Consider the following 18,746-nt stretch of genomic DNA (forward strand, 5'->3'; position numbering starts at 1 on the left):
GATGAGCACATCCTAGGCAACCTTCTGTACACCCGTAGACACAATTAGATATTTGACAAGTGGAATAGGTTAGCGCTTCTACTTTATGTTCCGAGTTGCGTTCGAGTTCAGTTTCACTTGTTTGTGCTATTTTACAGCTACTTTTAGATGAAAAAAAAAATGACATCATACCATACCAGGAAGGCTCCATACAGTAACAGCATTGGTCGATCATCTTGTTTGTTGCTAGGCAGAATTCATAGGAAAAAATAGCTGGTGCAGTGATGCTCTGGCTCTGCTGCCTCACACTGCGCTGAAAGGACAGGGAAAGTCGGCAGGAAAATCAATATTGTGCACAAAATAGGGAAAATAATAGCTTACCTCAGTCGTTCTTGGGTCACATGCCTCACGCAGTATAGAAAGGACAGGGAGAAATCAGACGCACATTTAACTTCCTGTTCACATCGCTGTTTCCTGTAGGACATGGGGCAGAGGGCTTCGCTGCCCCACACAGCACAAAAAAGGAAAGAGGGCGGGGACATCAGAATGGTAATTCCAGAAAGAAACAACACATTAATTATGATCACGTTGCAGATTAGGTGTACCACGTGACATCCACCTCACGAGATCAGACTATACACAACATTGGCTCCATAAGAAGAAAGGAAGTGATATTTTAACATTAATCCCACCTGATTTTGTACGCCGTGGACTCGGTTATGATAGTATATATGGTAATAATGATACATAATCATTAGAGCTGTCAAAAATACCACGTCGGTGGCGGTAATTTATGTCATTCATAATCATAACAATGCATACGCAACCTGTTAAGCCACATTTCTCTGTAATGGCGGCAGACGGGGACACATTATCCTTCCCCTCAGAGTCCGTTGCTCTTTTCTAACTTTATTCTGACCTAAACACATCAACAACGATGCAATTTCTACTTTCCAACTCACAAACACGGCATAAGTTATACTCTGAACGGTACTTCCGCATTGTCGCTGATCAGCAGCGAGTTGCGTTCACTGACACTTCGAAAATCCCAAAAGCGTCTTTAATAAAATTAAAAAAAAAACAGAAACTCGAAGAAAAATAGTAATTGGATATTGTAATCACTCACTAATGTAACTCTTATTGCGGAAGTACAATCTATTTGCTGCACTCCCAGTCAAAAGTTTTAGAACACTACGAATCGCTCCTCCACTGTTAAAAATGTCTATGTAGCCTATAGTGCAGGGGTCTCAAACACGCGGCCCGCGGGCCAAATGTGGCCCGCAGGACACTAGTTTGAGGCCCTTGCCTTGATATGAAAGTTTAATGTTTAAGTTTGATATGGATGCTGTATGGTATCATGTACCCAGAAAAAATTATTACGTTTGATTAATGTTCATGTTAAAGGTTAAATAACTGTTAATAGTTATCCTCCCTATCCGTGTGGAAGTGGTAAGTTTTGGGCTATTTAAGTTGAAAGGAAATAACTTGAAGGCTACCGTTTAGGTCGCTAGCTCTCTAGTTTGCGAGTTAGCATGTGTCTCAAGACCCTGCAGTTGCGCAATATGTTGTAAATAAAAAAAAGAGTATAAATGTGACTATAGTTGTGTTTTGTCATGTCTACATGGCTCTAATAAAGCTTTGCTAATTTTAATATGAAAAAAATAATTTGTCTACCCACCAACTATATGTGGTTTCTTAAGTTTTTATTATTTGCCGTTTTATTTTCATTTATGATATGATTAATTTATTTACTGCAATTGAATGACTCCAGCATACATACTCCAGCAACATATATTTATCTTTACCAGGTCACGTTTTAATCTCGCGACACCACTAAAGCAGAGTATTTTTTTTTCATTTTTTGACCAAAACGACGTGAAAGCGTGACGGCTGAGTGAGTATCATGTTCTCTCTCCGTGGGTGTGAACACACCTCCGACAAGACCGTGTGACCTTTCGGTTTGCTCCACTTAATGAAGACACCGGAAGGTCCCCTCGCTCGTCTGACTGAATGATTGAATGAATGCGTCCTCTGTGCTGGAGTGGAGGTGCCAGTGTTGACGTTGCCATATTGTAGTGTTATATTTTCTATTGACGAGGACAGGAGCGACCCCCAGTGGCCATTTGTTAAAAATACTTCTTTCAACAAGTAAATAATGTAAGCTCCATTGTAACTTATGGAGAGTTTTCTGTTATTATTCCAACACTATTCAATATTTCACTGCAATATTTATTTATATTGGATATTTTCCACTTTGGGTGTATTTTTGTTATTTATTGTGCTGATGTTAGAACTTTACTGCGCCATACTCATTCATCTAATTCAGGGGTCTCAAACTCAATTTACTTGGGGGCCACTGGAGCTATGGTCTGGGCGAGACTGGGTCGCATCAGCCCCCCCCCCCCCAAAAAAACGCATTTATTAAAAATAGAAAAATGAATAAACTTTGCTTTGGTTTCGATTTTCTACAATAAAAGCGCTGATAAAACATTCCACTGTTCTCAAATATCTTACTTTTTATTTTTCTACACAAAATAAGATGAAAAATAAATAAACAAATCAAGAATAAAGAAAATCAATCAATCAGTAATAAATAAATATAATAATAATAATAAAACAGCAAATAATAAAAACTTAAGAAACCACATATAGTTGGTGGGTAGACAAATTATTTTTTTCAGATTAAAATGAACAAAGCATTATTAGAGCCCTGTAGACATGACAAAACACGACTATAGTCACATTTATACTCTTTTTTTTTTTTTCTTGAGACACATGCTAACTCGCAAACTAGAGAGCTAGCGACCTAAACGATAGCCTTCAAGTTATTTCCTTTAAACTTAAATAGCCAAAAACTTACCACTTCCACACATATAGGGAGGATATTTACTAACAGTTATTTAACCTTTTAACATGAACATTAATCAAATGTACAAACAAAACAAAATTAAATATTAGTCAAGGTTAATTTGAAATGAAACTTTTCATTATTAAGAGAGGAAAAAAAATCCAAACCTACACCCACACCATTAAAAAAAAAAACTACATTAATTGAGCTCTATCAGTGTGGAAGTGGTTATAAAGATTTGGGACTCCAGCCAACCACAGTGAGAGCCATTATCCACCAATGGCGAAAACCCAATGCGCCTTCCCAGGAGTGGCCGGCCAACCAAAATAACCCCACGAGCGCAGAGACGACTCATCCAAGAGGTCACAAAAGACCCCACGACAACATCCAAAGAACTGCAGGCCTCACTTGCAGTCAATTGAGGTCATTGTTCATGACTCCATACTATGTGGTCTGATGAGGCAAGTATAATTTTTCGGAAGGTATGTGTCCCATTACATCTGGTGTGAAAGTAAAATACCAACAGTAAAATATGGTGGTGGTAGTATGATGGTATGGGGCTTCTGGACCTGTAAGACTTCCTGACCCAACCAGTTATTAGCTTCCTTTTTCACACAGAGCTGTATAGCTTTGGATTGTTTTTTTTCTCCCTTAATAATAACAAGTTAAATAATAATAATAAAAAATATAATAATAATTTTAATAATTAATACAATTAATAAAAAAATTAATTAATAAAAATAAATAAAAAATATGAAACATCTATGTGTGACTAATTGTTTTTTCTCCCTTAGTAATCAAAAGTTAAATCATAATAATAATAAAAATAATAATAATTTTAATAACTAATAAAATTAATAAAAAATTAATAAAAGATAATAAAAAATATGTTGTCTAACATGCAAAAAAAATCAGGAAGGGGGGAGACTTTTTCCCTGTACCACTGTATTAAATGGACAGAATGGAGAAGAAAGGCCAGTATAATTTTTCGGAAGGTATGTGTCCCATTACATCTGGTGTGAAAGTAAAATATGGTGGTGGTAGTATGATGGTATGGGGCTTCTGGACCTGTAAGACTTCCTGACTTCCAACCAGTTATTAGCTTCCTTTTTCACACAGAGCTGTATAGCTTTGGATTGTTTTTTTTCTCCCTTAATAATAACAAGTTAAATAATAATAGTAAAATATAATAATAATTTTAATAATTAATACAATTAATAACAAAATAATTATTAAAAATAATAAAAAATATGAAACATCTATGTGTGACTAATTGTTTTTTCTCCCTTAATAATAAAAAGTTAAATCATAATAATAATAAAAAAATAATAATTTTAATAACTAATAAAATTAATAAAAAAAATTAATAAAAAAAAATATGTTGTCTAACATGCAAAAAAAAATCAGGAAGGGGGGAGACTTTTTCCCTGTACCACTGTATTAAATGGACAGAATGGAGAAGAAAGGCCAGTATAATTTTTCGGAAGGTATGTGTCCCATTACATCTGGTGTGAAAGTAAAATATGGTGGTGGTAGTATGATGGTATGGGGCTTCTGGACCTGTAAGACTTCCTGGCCCAAACAGTTATTAGCTTCCTTTTTCCACACAAAGCTGTATAGCTTTGGATTGTTTTTTCTCCCTCCCTTAATAATAAAAAAGTTAAATAATAATAATAAAAAAAATATAATAAAAATTTTAATAATTAATACAATTAATGAAAAAATAATTATTAAAAATAATAAAAAATATGAAACATCTATGTGTGACTAATTGTTTTTCTCCCTTAATAATAATAATAATTTAATAAAATAATTAAATACTAATAATAAAAAATATATAATAATAATTTTAATAATTAATAAAAAATTAATAAAAAATAATTAATAAAAAAATAATAAAAAAATATGTCAGGAAGGGGGGAGACTTTGTTCACTGTACCACTGCATTAAATGGACAGGATGGAGAAGAAAGGCCACATTTATTCCAATCTAGATGCTTTGTGCCGCCAATTAATATGACATATGCGTGTGAATATTCATGCAAATGTGTTCTGAATAGGATGATTAAAAATCCTCTCGGAGGAAGTGCTGGCGCATACACAGCAGTGCATTTCTTTTTCTAATCAGAATTGTAAAAAAGATCTTTATAGATGAAGAGGAAAAAGATATAAGATCAGTGTTTTATGAAGAAAAAAAACACTTAGTGATGAATTATGATGAAGTGGATTAACATAGCACTGAATATGTAACGTGTGTGCGACCTGTGACACGGTGGTTGAGTGGTTAGCGCACATGCCTCACAGCTAGGAGACCGAAGTTCGATTCCACCCTCGGCACATCTCTGTGTGGAGTTTACATGTTTTCCCGTGCATTTGTGGGTGTTCGGGTGTCTGTTTTGGTCAAGTAGTTTGTAAAATAAATTACCCGCATAAAATGCGACTTATACTTATGTATGTTTTTTTTCGACCTAATTATGCATTTTTAGCCTTGTGCGACTTATACTCTGGACTCCAGAAAATACAGTATGTGTCATTATTGCTTATCATGTCAACTACATTAGGAAATATGAGTAAAAAAGGCAACTATAGGGGTGTTATTTCATGTCCACAGGGCTCTAATAATGTTCTACTTGTAAATATCCAATTCTACTTCGCTGGAAATTAACTTATTGTGATGGCTGCATGGCCAACGAGTGGTTAGCGCGCAGGCCTCACAGCTAAGAGACTCGAGTTCAATTCCACCCTCGGCCATCTCTGTGTGGAGTTTGCATGTTCTCCCCGTGCATTGCATGGTTTCCTCCCACATTCCAAAAACATGCTAGGTTAATTAGCGACTCCAAATTGTCCATAGGTATGAATGTGAGTGTGAATGGTTGTTTGTCTATATGTGCCCTGTGATTGGCTGGCCACCAGTCCAACAAACATCATCTTTTTCTTTACTGTTTAATGTCAGCAGTCACTCAAAATCACAAGAGCTCCTCTTTCAAACGTTGCAACAACATCTCCAATTTGAGAAAATATCATTTAAGAATTCGAACTCACGTGTAGTTCAAGCACCCAGACTTTGAAACGGTTCTTTTTAGAAATTCAACACATTTTGACCATCTTAGCACATCATGTGATCGCCCACGCGTGCATGGAAGAGCACCTTTGCAGATAAAACTAAATGAGTCCTTGACTTGGTTCTTTTGGTCCACCGTGAGTGGGAGTGATGATGAATCTGGCTGTTAATCTAAAGTCATATTCCGATCACGACGACATTAAACATCTTCATTCACTCTTCAAACCACCAGGTATACTTAATAATAATGCCAAATAACTGTATCAATAATAACACTAATATTATACATACATCCATTTTATATGCTGCTTATACTCATTAGGGTGGCAGGGTATGCTGGAGTCTATCCCAGCTGACTTCAGCGGAGAAGCGGTGTACACTCTGGACAATATAGTCGCCAATGCAGGAACCCACGCATGACGGGAACATGCAAACTGCACATGCAGGTTTGAACCCAAACTCCTGACTATGTTACTACGGTAGCCATTATGTCATTGTATGGTCATATCACCTCGTACTTTGGTATGTGACAAAAAAAAGAATAAAAAAAAAAAAAAAAAAAACTAAAATATAAATTTTTGTGAATTTTTTCATGATATTGTAATTTTATTCCCAGAATATTTTTACTTAAATTTCAGAATTAATTTCCATAAAATTGTAACTTTTCCACAACTTTTCCTTTCCAAAACTTACTTTACTAAAGTACTAAAATTATTATTTTTTCTCATATTAATATTACATACTTAATATAAATTTTTGTGAATTTTCTCGTGATATTGTAATTTTATTCCCATAATATTTTTACTTAAATTTCGGAATTAATTTCCATAAAATTGTAACTTTTCCACAACTTTTCCTTTCCAAAACTTACTTTACTAAAGTACTAAAATTATTATTTTTTCTCATATTAATATTACATACTTAATATAAATTTTTGTGAATTTTCTCGTGATATTGTAATTTTATTCCAATAATATTTTTACTTAAATTTCGGAATTAATTTCCATAAAATTGTAACTTTTCCACAACTTTTCCTTTCCAAAACTTACTTTACTAAAGTACTAAAATTATTATTTTTCCTCATATTAATATTACATACTTAATATAAATTTTTGTGAATTTTCTCGTGATATTGTAATTTTATTCCCATAATATTTTTACTTAAATTTCGGAATTAATTTCCATAAAATTGTAACTTTTCCACAACTTTTCCTTTCCAAAACTTACTTTACTAAAGTACTAAAATTATTATTTTTCCTCATATTAATATTACATACTTAATATGAATTTTTGTGAATTTTCTCGTGATATTGTAATTTTATTCCCATAATATTTTTACTTAAATTTCAGAATTAATTTCCATAAAATTGAAACTTTTCCACAACTTTTCCTTTCCAAAACTTACTTTACTAAAGTACTAAAATTATTATTTTTCCTCATATTAATATTACGTACTTAATATAAATTTTTGTGAATTTTCTTATGATGTTGTAATTTTATTCCCAGAATATTTTTACTTAAATTTCGGAATTAATTTCCATAAAATTGTAACTTTTCCACAACTTTTCCTTTCCAAAACTTACTTTACTAAAGTACTAAAATTATTATTTTTTCTCATATTAATATTACATACTTAATATAAATTTTTGTGAATTTTCTCGTGATATTGTAATTTTATTCCCATAATATTTTTACTTAAATTTCGGAATTAATTTCCATAAAATTGTAACTTTTCCACATCTTTTCCTTTCCAAAACTTACTTTACTAAAGTACTAAAATTATTATTTTTTCTCATATTAATATTACATACTTAATATAAATTTTTGTGAATTTTCTCGTGATATTGTAATTTTATTCCAATAATATTTTTACTTAAATTTCGGAATTAATTTCCATAAAATTGTAACTTTTCCACAACTTTTCCTTTCCAAAACTTACTTTACTAAAGTACTAAAATTATTATTTTTTCTCATATTAATATTACATACTTAATATAAATTTTTGTGAATTTTCTCGTGATATTGTAATTTTATTCCCATAATATTTTTACTTAAATTTCGGAATTAATTTCCATAAAATTGTAACTTTTCCACAACTTTTCCTTTCCAAAACTTACTTTACTAAAGTACTAAAATTATTATTTTTTCTCATATTAATATTACGTACTTAATATAAATTTTTGTGAATTTTCTCATGATATTATAATTTTATTCCCATAATACTTTTACTTTAAAAAAAAAAAAAGTATATTAGGGTCTGCACTGCGGTCGTGTGGTTAGCGCGCAGACCCCACAGCTAGGAGACCCGGGTTCAATTCCAATTCCATGCGTGGGTTTTCTCCGGGTACTCCGGTTTCCTCCCACATTCCAAAAACATGCTAGGTTAATTAGCGACTCCAAATTGTCCATAGGTATGAATGTGAGTGTGAATGGTTGTTTGTCTATATGTGCCCTGTGATTGGCTGGCCAAAGGTCCAGGGTGTACCCCGCTTCTCGCCCAAAGACAGCTGGGATAGGCTCCAGCACCCCCTGCGACCCTCGTGAGGATAAGCGGTAGAAAATGAATGAATGAAACTATATTATGAAAGCAGGAAGTGAACAAATGTAACACATGGTACACATTATGTCATTGTATGGTCATATCACCTCGTACTTCGTTACGTAATAAAAAAAAAACAAAAACGTAAACTATATTAGGAAAGCAGGAAGTGAACAAATGGAACAATTTTATTCCCATAATATTTTTACTTAAATTTCGGAATGAATTTCCATAAAATTGTAACTTTTCCTCAACTTTTCCTTTCCAAAACTTACTTTACTAAAGTACTAAAATTATTATTATTGTATGGTCATATCGCCTCGTACTTCGGTATGTAATAAAAAAAAAACCAACGTAAACTATATTAGGAAAGCAGGAAGTGAACAAATGTAACAATTTTATTCCCATAATATTTTTACTTAAATTTCGGAATGAATTTCCATAAAATTGTAACTTTTCCTCAACTTTTCCTTTCCAAAACTTACTTTACTAAAGTACTAAAATTATTATTATTGTATGGTCATATCACCTCGTACTTCGGTATGTAATAAAAAAAAACCAACGTAAGCTATATTAGGAAAGCAGGAAGTGAACAAATGTAACAATTTTATTCCCATAATATTTTTACTTAAATTTCGGAATTAATTTTCATAAAATTGTAACTTTTCCTTTCCAAAACTTACTTTACTAAAGTACTAAAATTACTATTTTTCATCATATTCATATTACGTACTTAATATAATTTTTTGTGAATTTTCTCATGATATTATAATTTTATTCCCATAATATTTTTATATATTTTATATTATGAAAGCAGGAAGTGAACAAATGTAACAGTTACTGATTGTAAAAGTACCAGATGGAGGGGTAGGATTTAATAAGCTTTGCTTCTTCCTACTCCTTTTGGACATGTGGAACTGGGAACTGATTATGTGATGCATTCAATTGTAATGTGATGCATGTTCAAATGAAATTAAACCATTACCATTATTGTAATCACATTAACAAACTAATAACACTAATGTAAGAAACACAACATGCATGTATATCATCATCTTCCTCACCTCAAAGGAGATGAAGACTGGGAAAGTCTCACCCACCTACGGCCGCATCAAATGAGAAGTTTATGCCTGATAAAAAAAAGAAAAAGTTGATTTGATGTAATTATTACCATTTATGTCAAGTCATGGATTATTCTTTCTTTTTCCTTATTGTCCTTTCTCCACATCTGGCCCTGATTCAGCTGATGTTCCCACGGTAACCGGCATTATGACTCCCATCTGAGGACAAAAGGAAACAACAATTGAGTTCATTATGATGGATGTCATGTTTCCGTTTCTCTTACCTCCACTTCAACTCACCTTACAAACCGACAACTGCATGGAGATGACGGTGCTAAGAAAAATAAGTACAGTACTTAGCATTAGGAGGGAATTAGGGATGCTCCATATTGGGTGCTGGAGCCTATCCCAGCTGTCTTGGGGCGAGAGGCGGGGTACACCCTGGACTGGTGGCCAGCCAATCACAGGGCACATATAGACAAACAACCATTCACACTCACATTCATACCTATGGACAATTTGGAGTCGCTAATTAACCTAGCATGTTTTTGGAATGTGGGAGGAAACCGGAGTACCCGGAGAAAACCCACGCATGCACGGGGAGAACATGCAAAAAACAACAAAATTTTTTTTTTTCATGGGTGCGTCCGTTTTTTTAACCATTTGCATTTATATTAAATATAATATTTTTATATATACTTATATATTCATTCATTCATTTTCTACCGCTTTTCCTCACGAGGGTCGCGGGGGGTGCTGGAGCCTATATAATATAATATAATATAATATAATATAATATAATATAATATAATATAATATAATATAATATAATGTAATGTAATGTAATGTAATGTAATGTAATGTAATGTAATGTAATGTAATGTAATGTAATATAATATAATATAATATAATATAATATAATATAATATAATATAATATAATATAATATAATATAATATAATAACATAACATAACATAACATAACATAACATAACATAACATAACATAACATAACATAACATAATATAATATATACATATATAAAGAGGTTTTTTACTTTTTCATTTAAATTAGTATATATATATATCCCAACAGTAAGAAAAATAATATATTAAATAATATTATATATATTAATAAAATAAAAAAATATATATTAAATATTAAAAATCATAATTCAAATAATAAAATGTAACAAGCCTTTTGTTGGTAAATTTTCTCTGTGAAATGATAAAAACAAAAACATGCATAGTATTTGGAAGATGGAGGGCTAAATCTGTTGACACTTTCAGGAGCAATCCATGTTTCTAACGCTAGAGGGCAGTGTTGCCTAACTTCTATGCAAACGAAAAAATATTCCAAAGGATGTTAATGTATTTGCATAAAGTTGTTTTTTAATAGTAGGCAAACATAAATCATAGCTGTACCAAGTACAAATGTTATTATAAAGTACAGTATACACACACATACATTGATATACAGTATAAACATCACACATACAGCGTCATCCCAATCACTTGATGTTAATTATAATAACGGTTGGGTTTCCTTTTAAGAGCAGCAATAACACTTAGCAGCTGATTGTGATGAAATTATGATAAAATATTAATATACAGTATGATTGATTTTTCAAGGCACACATGATATTGTGTTCTCGGGTTAAATAGACTCTCATTTATCATCATTCTACTGTTTTCCGTTCTTTAGTAATCAGCAGTAGAACTTTGGTAAGCTTCAATAAAATATTAGTTCTCAACAAAAAAAGATTAATTTAAAGCATAATTTTCACTTTGCCACAAATACAGCCATAAATATTTAGCTAAAACCATGGATGCTGTATGGTATCATGTACCCAGAAAAAATTATTACGTTTGATTAATGTTCATGTTAAAGGTTAAATAACTGTTAATAGTTATCCTCCCTATCCGTGTGGAAGTGGTAAGTTTTTGGCTATTTAAGTTGAAAGGAAATAACTTGAAGGCTACCGTTTAGGTCGCTAGCTCTCTAGTTTGCGAGTTAGCATGTGTCTCAAGACCCTGCAGTTGCACAATATGTTGTAAATAAAAAGAGTATAAATGTGACTATAGTCGTGTTTTGTCATGTCTACAGGGCTCTAATAATGCTTTGTTCATTTTAATCTGAAAAAAATAATTTGTCTACCCACCAACTATATGTGGTTTCTTAAGTTTTTATTATTTGCCGTTTTATTATTATTATTATTATTATATTTATTTATTACTGATTGATTGATTTTCTTTATTCTTGATTTGTTTATTTATTTTTCATTTTATTTTGTGTAGAAAAATAAAAATTAAGATATTTGAGAACAGTGGAATGTTTAATCAGAGCTTTTATTGTAGAAAAAAGTTTGTATATTTTATAAATAATTTTTTTATATTTTTTAATAAATGCGTTTTTTTTGGTGGGGGGGAACCTGATGCGGCCCAGCCTCACCCAGACCCTAACTCCAGTGGCCCCCAGGTAAATTGACTTTGAGACCTCTGTGTTAAGTGGACCACAGATTAACCGCAGTGTTTGATGCCTGGCAGGAATTAAATGTAATATACATATCTATCCATCATCATCATCATCATCATCATCATCATCTCGAGCTGGGCCTCGTAAGGCATTGAAGGGCAGACTAAACGTAACATGTTGTCGTGAACACATTAGCAGTTGCATTAGCGACAAAACGGCATAATTCATTATGAGCATGCAATAGCCGTCGCTTGTCTACAGGAAGGAGACAATTAGTTGGAATATTCTGTTGTGACAGCCTTTTAATTAGGGCCACAGAGCCAGTTTGTGTGTGTGTGTGTGCTTCACACACACACACACACACACACACTCCGTAATTACACTCCTGTGTGCCTGTGCGTCACTACAAACGTCATGTTACAGTAGGAGGAGCCGTGTGGACGTGTGATGTCATTGCCTGTCACATACAAGGTGAAACATACTGCATATTGATTCAGTTCTACTCGGAAGGATTGAAAGCAAAAAAAAGGTAATCATGGATGTTAAACACCGGATGGCTGCTCACAACTAGCATCCGAGTAAGATTACTACAGTAGGATTTATGCCAAATGGAAAATTAAATAAGGAAAAAGCAGGAAAAATATAACAAAAGGTTGTTTATTGTGGTGAGATGTCACAGGGCACATATAGACAAACAACCATTCACACTCACATTCATACCTATGGACAATTTGGAGTCGCTAATTAACCTAGCATGTTTTTGGAATGTGGGAGGAAACCGGAGTACCCGGAGAAAACCCACGCATGCACAGGTGAGAACGTGCAAACTCCACACAGAGATGGCCGAGGGTGGAATTGAACTCTGGTCTCCTAGCTGTGAGGTCTACGCGCTAACCACTCGACCGCCATATGTGGCAAAAAGTAGTTATTGGTACCAACATTTCTGCTTTTTTTTGTAACGCTATGCCTTTTGCTCAATTTTTTGCATTTTTGCTGTTTTTTAGTTTAATTTAGCACTCATGCATCACAGCTAGGAGACCCGAGTTCAATTCCACTCTCATCCACCTCTGTGTGGAGTTTGCATGTTCTCCCCGTGCATGCGTGGGTTTTCTCCGGGTACTCCGGTTTCCTCCCACATTCCAAAAAACATGCTAGGTTAATTAGCGACTCCAAATTGTCCATAGGTATGAATGTGAGTGTGAATGGTTGTTTGTCTATATGTGCCCTGTGATTGGCTGGCCACCAGTCCAGGGTGTACCCCGCCTCTCGCCCGAAGACAGCTGGGATAGGCTCCAGCACCCCCCACAACCCCTTTGAGGATAAGTGGCAGAAAATGCATAATATAATATAATATAATATAATATAATATAATATAATATAATATAATATAATATAATATAATATAATATAATATAATATAAATATATAAAATATATATAAAACCCCCATCAAAATATGAATATTACATTTTAACGAGAAAAAAGGTTGCATACAACTTGTAATATTATAAGAAAAGATAATGACAATTTTGTGGTATAGAGTCGAAATATTACATATGTTGTTTTTTTTTCAAGTCGGAATATTATGTTGAACGAACAAAACGACAAATAGAGTCGTAATTTTTAGAAAAATGTGGTTGCGGAAAAAGTTATAATGCCCCGTCGATGAAGTCAAAATATGACAGTAATCAAGTCATAAGGAATTTAGAAAGATTTAAAGAGAAAGTTCAAATATTTGTGCAGTTGATACAATAAATATAATAATAATAATAAAACGGCAAATAATAAAAACTTAAGAAACCACATATAGTTGGTGGGTAGACAAATTATTTTTTTCAGATTAAAATGAACAAAGCATTATTAGAGCCCTGTAGACATGACAAAACACGACTATAGTCACATTTATACTCTTTTTATTTACAACATATTGCGCAACTGCAGGGTCTTGAGACACATGCTAACTCGCAAACTAACCGCTAGCGACCTAAACGGTAGCCTTCAAGTTATTTCCTTTAAACTTAAATAGCCAAAAACTTACCACTTCCACATGGATAGGGAGGATAACTATTAACAGTTATTTAACCTTTAACATGAACATTAATCAAACGTAATAATTTTTTCTGGGTACATGATACCATACAGCATCCATATCACACTTGCGCGGGCCGCACTAACATTAAACTTTCATATCAAAGGCGGGGGCCCTCAAAGTAGTGTCCTGCGGGCCACATTTGGCCCGCCGGCCGCGGGTTTGAGACCCCTGACTTAACACCACTTCGCTTTTGATGGCTTGTGCCATCAGAGTTAAAGTCTTGGTATAACACTTTGGAATGGTGGTTTGTGATTGGCCGGTGACCAGTCCAGGGTGTACCCCGCCTATACACACACACTGTACATATATTTTCCTCATTTTTCGGCCTTTTATATTGAGTTGTGGGCTCCTATAGAGCAGCTACACACAATAACCCAGCACAGAAAGCTTTCTAGTTCTTCCAGAATCCACACCTATTCAGCTGTATTGCTTTGGATTTTGTGCTTATCAAGGCGGGGGCCTCAAACTAGCATCCTGCGGGCCACATTTGGCCCGCGGGCCGCGTGTTTGAGACCACCCTGACATATACGTACCATTAGAACACACACGGATATCTTTCAATTGACATTTGAACACAACTCCAGATAGGGGAGGGGAGCTAACGCGCTAACCTCTTAAAGAGCCATTATGGTCCCCGGAACCTCAGTTTGGAGAACCAAGCTCTAACGCAGCCCTCCCCTCCACATCCATCCATCCATCCTTCTGCGTGTGTCTTTCCTACAAGGACATTCCTCCTTCACAGCACAAGTGCTGAGAAATGTTAACCTCTTCAGTGCCGGCACGCATACCCCCCCCCACCCCCCCACCCCCCGGTACGACACACATACCTCATTGCTGTGAGCGGAGTTCACCTGCAGACCGGATCACAAGGAGCGGGACGTGAGCAGCTCTACGGATTTACCATCCATCCAATCAGAAGCGAGATAGAGAGAGAGAGAAAGAAAGAGAGAAAGAGAGAGAGAGGCTTGGCACCATCCACTCAGTGTGACATTGTGATTTCTGCTGCTTGGTGGAGGATTTCACAGGAAGCTGGAAGAACAAACAGGACATTGAATTGTTTTGCCCCCCCCCTTTACACACCTTCTCAGTCCCGTCAAGAATCCTGTATTTCTTTCTTCTTCAAGGATTTGTTCTGTCTTGCACTCTACCTCCTTTCTTGATTGGCAGCCGTTACCCCGGACTCAAGCAGCGGTGGCTGCTCGGGATTTGCACCCGACATGAGCGCACTGAGAGCCGGCGACGGCGGCGGGGTAGAGTCTCCGTCGTCGAGAAAAGGGTCGTCCGGACCGTGGCGGATTTACTGCTGCTGCTGGTGGTGGTGGTGGTGGGGGTGCTGGGTAGTGATGGTGGGGATGGCGACTGGCTCCGGGGACCCGTGGTTGTCCGCGGAGGCATGCCCGTCCTCCTGCACCTGCAGCAGCACCAGGATCTCCTGCGTGGACCCGGAGAGGGGCGTCAACGCCTTCCCGGTCCTGCAGAGCGAAGCGGAGATGGAGAACATCACCGACATGTGAGTGTGTTCACCCCGCCAAAAATCCCCCCCCCTTTTTACATTTTTATAATATGAATATTGGTATTATCATAATATTCACATAATAAACACAACTAATCCAACCCAAAATGTCAATATTTAAATCAAGAATTTCAATAATTACAGTACAGTTTAACATTGGTGACACATATTGCATAACAGTCTATCCTCCTTTATAGCACATATTTGTCCTGTAATATTTCAGAAATCTCATTTAAAAAACATTACTATGATAAATGGATGCATTGTACAAATATGACACACAAACACACACTATGGCTGTGATTGTGTATTTATGAAGCACACAAGCACAGAAAAATCAATTTTTGCAAGTGATTTTCTCAGCCGGTGTCAATGCTGTTGCTCCTTTTTTTTGGGTGAAAACCCAAATATTGGTATTATCATAATATTCATATAATAAACACAACTCATCCAACCCAAAATATCAACATTTAAATCAAGCATTTCAATAATTACAGTACAGTTTAACATTGGTGACACATATTGAATAACAGTCTATCCTCCTTTATAGCACATATTTGTCCTGAAATATCTCAGAAATCTTATTTAAAAAGCATTACTGTCATAAATGGATAACAGAAATGTGTATGTGTGCACATAGCATTGTCCAAATATGATTGTGTATTTATGAAGCACACAAGCAGAGAAAAATCAATTTTTGCAAGTGATTTTCTCAGCCGGTGTCAATGCTGTTGCTCCTTTTTTGGGGTGAAAATCCAAAATTATAAGACAAAATATGTCTACTATAGTCATGAAAACGGTGGATGGTCACTTTGTTTTCCTTTTTGGTCAGAGATAAAAACCAATCTGTGGCCTTGGACGGTCCTTGGTTGCCCCCCCACACACTACACACACACACCTTCTTGTTTTAAATAAGCAAGCAATCAACTGAAAAGCATCTCGAGTGCTTTGCTTGAAGAAAACACCCAAATTAGTCATGGCGGTACAGGATTCCGAAGCACTTCACTACAAAATGAAAACAAGAGAGCGGGCGGCGCGGTGGATGAGTGGTTAGCGCGCAGACCTCGCAGCTAGGAGACCAGGGTTCGATTCCACCCTCGGAAATCTCTGTGTGGAGTTTGCATGTTCTCCCCGTGCATGCGTGGGTAATCACTAAACTCATCACACAGCAACTTAACACTCTCAAAGTTATAACTAATATATATACAAACATATACCAATATATCGGCTGCACGGTGGACGAGTGGTTAGCGTGCAGACCTCGCAGCTAGGAGACCGGGGTTCGATTCCACCCTCGGCCATCTCTGTGTGGAGTTTGCATGTTCTCCCCGTGCATGCGTGGGTAATCACTAAACTCATCACACAGCAACTTAACACTCCCAAAGTTATAACTAATATATATACAAACATATACCAATATATCGGCTGCACGGTGGACGAGTGGTTAGCGCGCAGACCTCACAGCGAGGAGACTGGGGTTCGATTCCACCCTCGGCAATCTCTGTGTGGAGTTTGCATGTTCTCCCCGTGCATGCGTGGGTAATCACTAAACTCATCACACAGCAACTTAACACTCCCAAAGTTATAACTAATATATATACAAACATATACCAATATATCGGCTGCACGGTGGACGAGTGGTTAGCGTGCAGACCTCGCAGCTAGGAGACCAGGGTTCGATTCCACCCTCTGCCATCTCTGTGTGGAGTTTGCATGTTCTCCCCGTGCATGCATGGGTAATCACTAAACTCATCACACAGCAACTTAACACTCCAAAGTTATAACTAATATATATACAAACATATACCAATATATAGAGAGCTAGCGACCTAAACGGTAGCCTTCAGGTTATTTCCTTTAAACTTAAATAGCCAAAAACTTACCACTTCCACACAGATAGGGAGGATAACTATTAACAGTTATTTAACCTTTAACATGAACATTAATCAAACGTAATAATTTTTTCTGGGTACATGATACCATACAGCATCCATATCAAACTTGCGCAGGCCGCACTAACATTAAACTTTCATATCAAAGGCGGGGGCCTCAAACTAGTGTCCTGCGGGGCACATTTGACCCTTCACAACCTGCGTTTATTGACCTAAACCGCAAAAAGGACAGGGGACAATTAGCAACAGAGAGGTATGTTATATACTTAACATATAAAAACGTATTTTTCAAACTTTAATAATGATTTGGAGTGCATAAGAAAGTGGAAATGACAACACAATGTATTGCACAATACAGCAGCAACAGAACCAATGTTGTAATATTGGTCAAGTGCAAACTGCTCAGTCAGCAGGTACAAGCTGAGTAATGGTAATGGTTTAATTTCATTTGAACATGCATCAGATTACAATTGAATGCATCAGATAATCAGTTCCCAGTTCCACATGTCCAAAAGGAGTAGGAAGAAGCAAAGCTTATTAAATCCTACCCCTCCATCTGCTACTTTTACAATCAGTAACTGTTACATTTGTTCACTTCCTGCTTTCCTAATATATATATTTTTTATTTTATTTTTGTCACGTACCGAAGTACAAGGTGATATGAGCATCCAATGACATAATGGTTACCATAGTAACAACATGTCAATATAGTGATATATATACATAGCACATCATGACTGGTTCAAGACTCTTCATCCTTGTATTTAGCAAACATCAACTGCTTGTATTGTTTCTTGAATTGGCTCATCGTTGTGCATTGTTTGAGGGTCTTACTCAATCCATTCCAGTTCGATTCCACATACTGAAATGCTATGCTAACACTAACGTAGTCCTAGCATATAAGTGTTTCAAATGTACTTCTTCCCTGAGATCATATTTCTCCTCTCTTGTAGAGAAGTATTGGATGACATTTTTAGCTAATTGGTTGTTTTTAGTTATGCATTATTTTAGCTGTTTGAAGATGAACTATATCAGCAAGTTGAAGTATTTGTGATTTTAGAAATAAAGAGTTAGTATGTTCTCTGTAGGCGGCATTATGAATTATCCTTACTGGCCTTTTTTGCAGTACATTTAGCGAGTGAAGATTGCTTTTATAGTTTCCACACAATGAGTGGGACCAATCATAGCGTAGTGGGTGTGCCCCCGGAATCAGGCTGTGGGTGGAATAAATTAAAACAGACCGTTTTGGAAAAATTCTAGGAAATACAGCTGGAATAGGTGCAGATTC

At 35.5% G+C, this 18,746-nt stretch overlaps 1 protein-coding gene and 1 long non-coding RNA gene across 10 annotated transcripts in view; one reads left to right on the forward strand and one right to left on the reverse strand.

Moving 5' to 3' along the window:
• The window catches only part of LOC144898260 (uncharacterized), a 47,622-nt gene that overhangs the window by 27,048 nt on the left and 1,828 nt on the right, over positions 1–18,746 (reverse strand). The window contains exons 2-7 of one of the 4 annotated variants that reach the window (XR_013627161.1): positions 15,134–15,525; positions 14,881–14,942; positions 9,598–9,706; positions 9,491–9,526; positions 361–480; positions 172–292 (exon numbers count right to left, since the gene is read on the reverse strand). This is a non-coding gene — a long non-coding RNA (uncharacterized LOC144898260). Of the gene's footprint in view, positions 1–171; positions 293–360; positions 481–806; positions 1,176–9,490; positions 9,527–9,597; positions 9,707–14,880; positions 14,943–15,133; positions 15,526–18,746 lie in introns of those variants that run through there. The other 3 variants (XR_013627162.1, XR_013627160.1, XR_013627163.1) reach the window with 3 other exon arrangements.
• The window catches only part of ntrk2a (neurotrophic tyrosine kinase, receptor, type 2a), a 115,746-nt gene continuing 111,977 nt past the window's right edge, over positions 14,978–18,746 (forward strand). For 2 of the 6 annotated variants that reach the window (XM_058069944.2, XM_058069945.2), the window contains exon 1: positions 14,983–15,563. In XM_058069944.2, the coding sequence (XP_057925927.2) occupies positions 15,271–15,563 (293 nt within the window). In that variant the 5' untranslated portion in view covers positions 14,983–15,270. Of the gene's footprint in view, positions 15,564–18,746 lie in introns of all 6 variants that reach the window. The other 4 variants (XM_058069940.2, XM_058069942.2, XM_078789481.1 and 1 more) reach the window with 3 other exon arrangements.

This window comes from Doryrhamphus excisus, linkage group LG3 (assembly GCF_037039965.1).
Source record: "Doryrhamphus excisus strain RoL-2023G ecotype Guam linkage group LG3, RoL_Dexc_Guam_v1.1, whole genome shotgun sequence".
In the NCBI taxonomy this organism is placed as follows: domain Eukaryota; kingdom Metazoa; phylum Chordata; class Actinopteri; order Syngnathiformes; family Syngnathidae; genus Doryrhamphus; species Doryrhamphus excisus.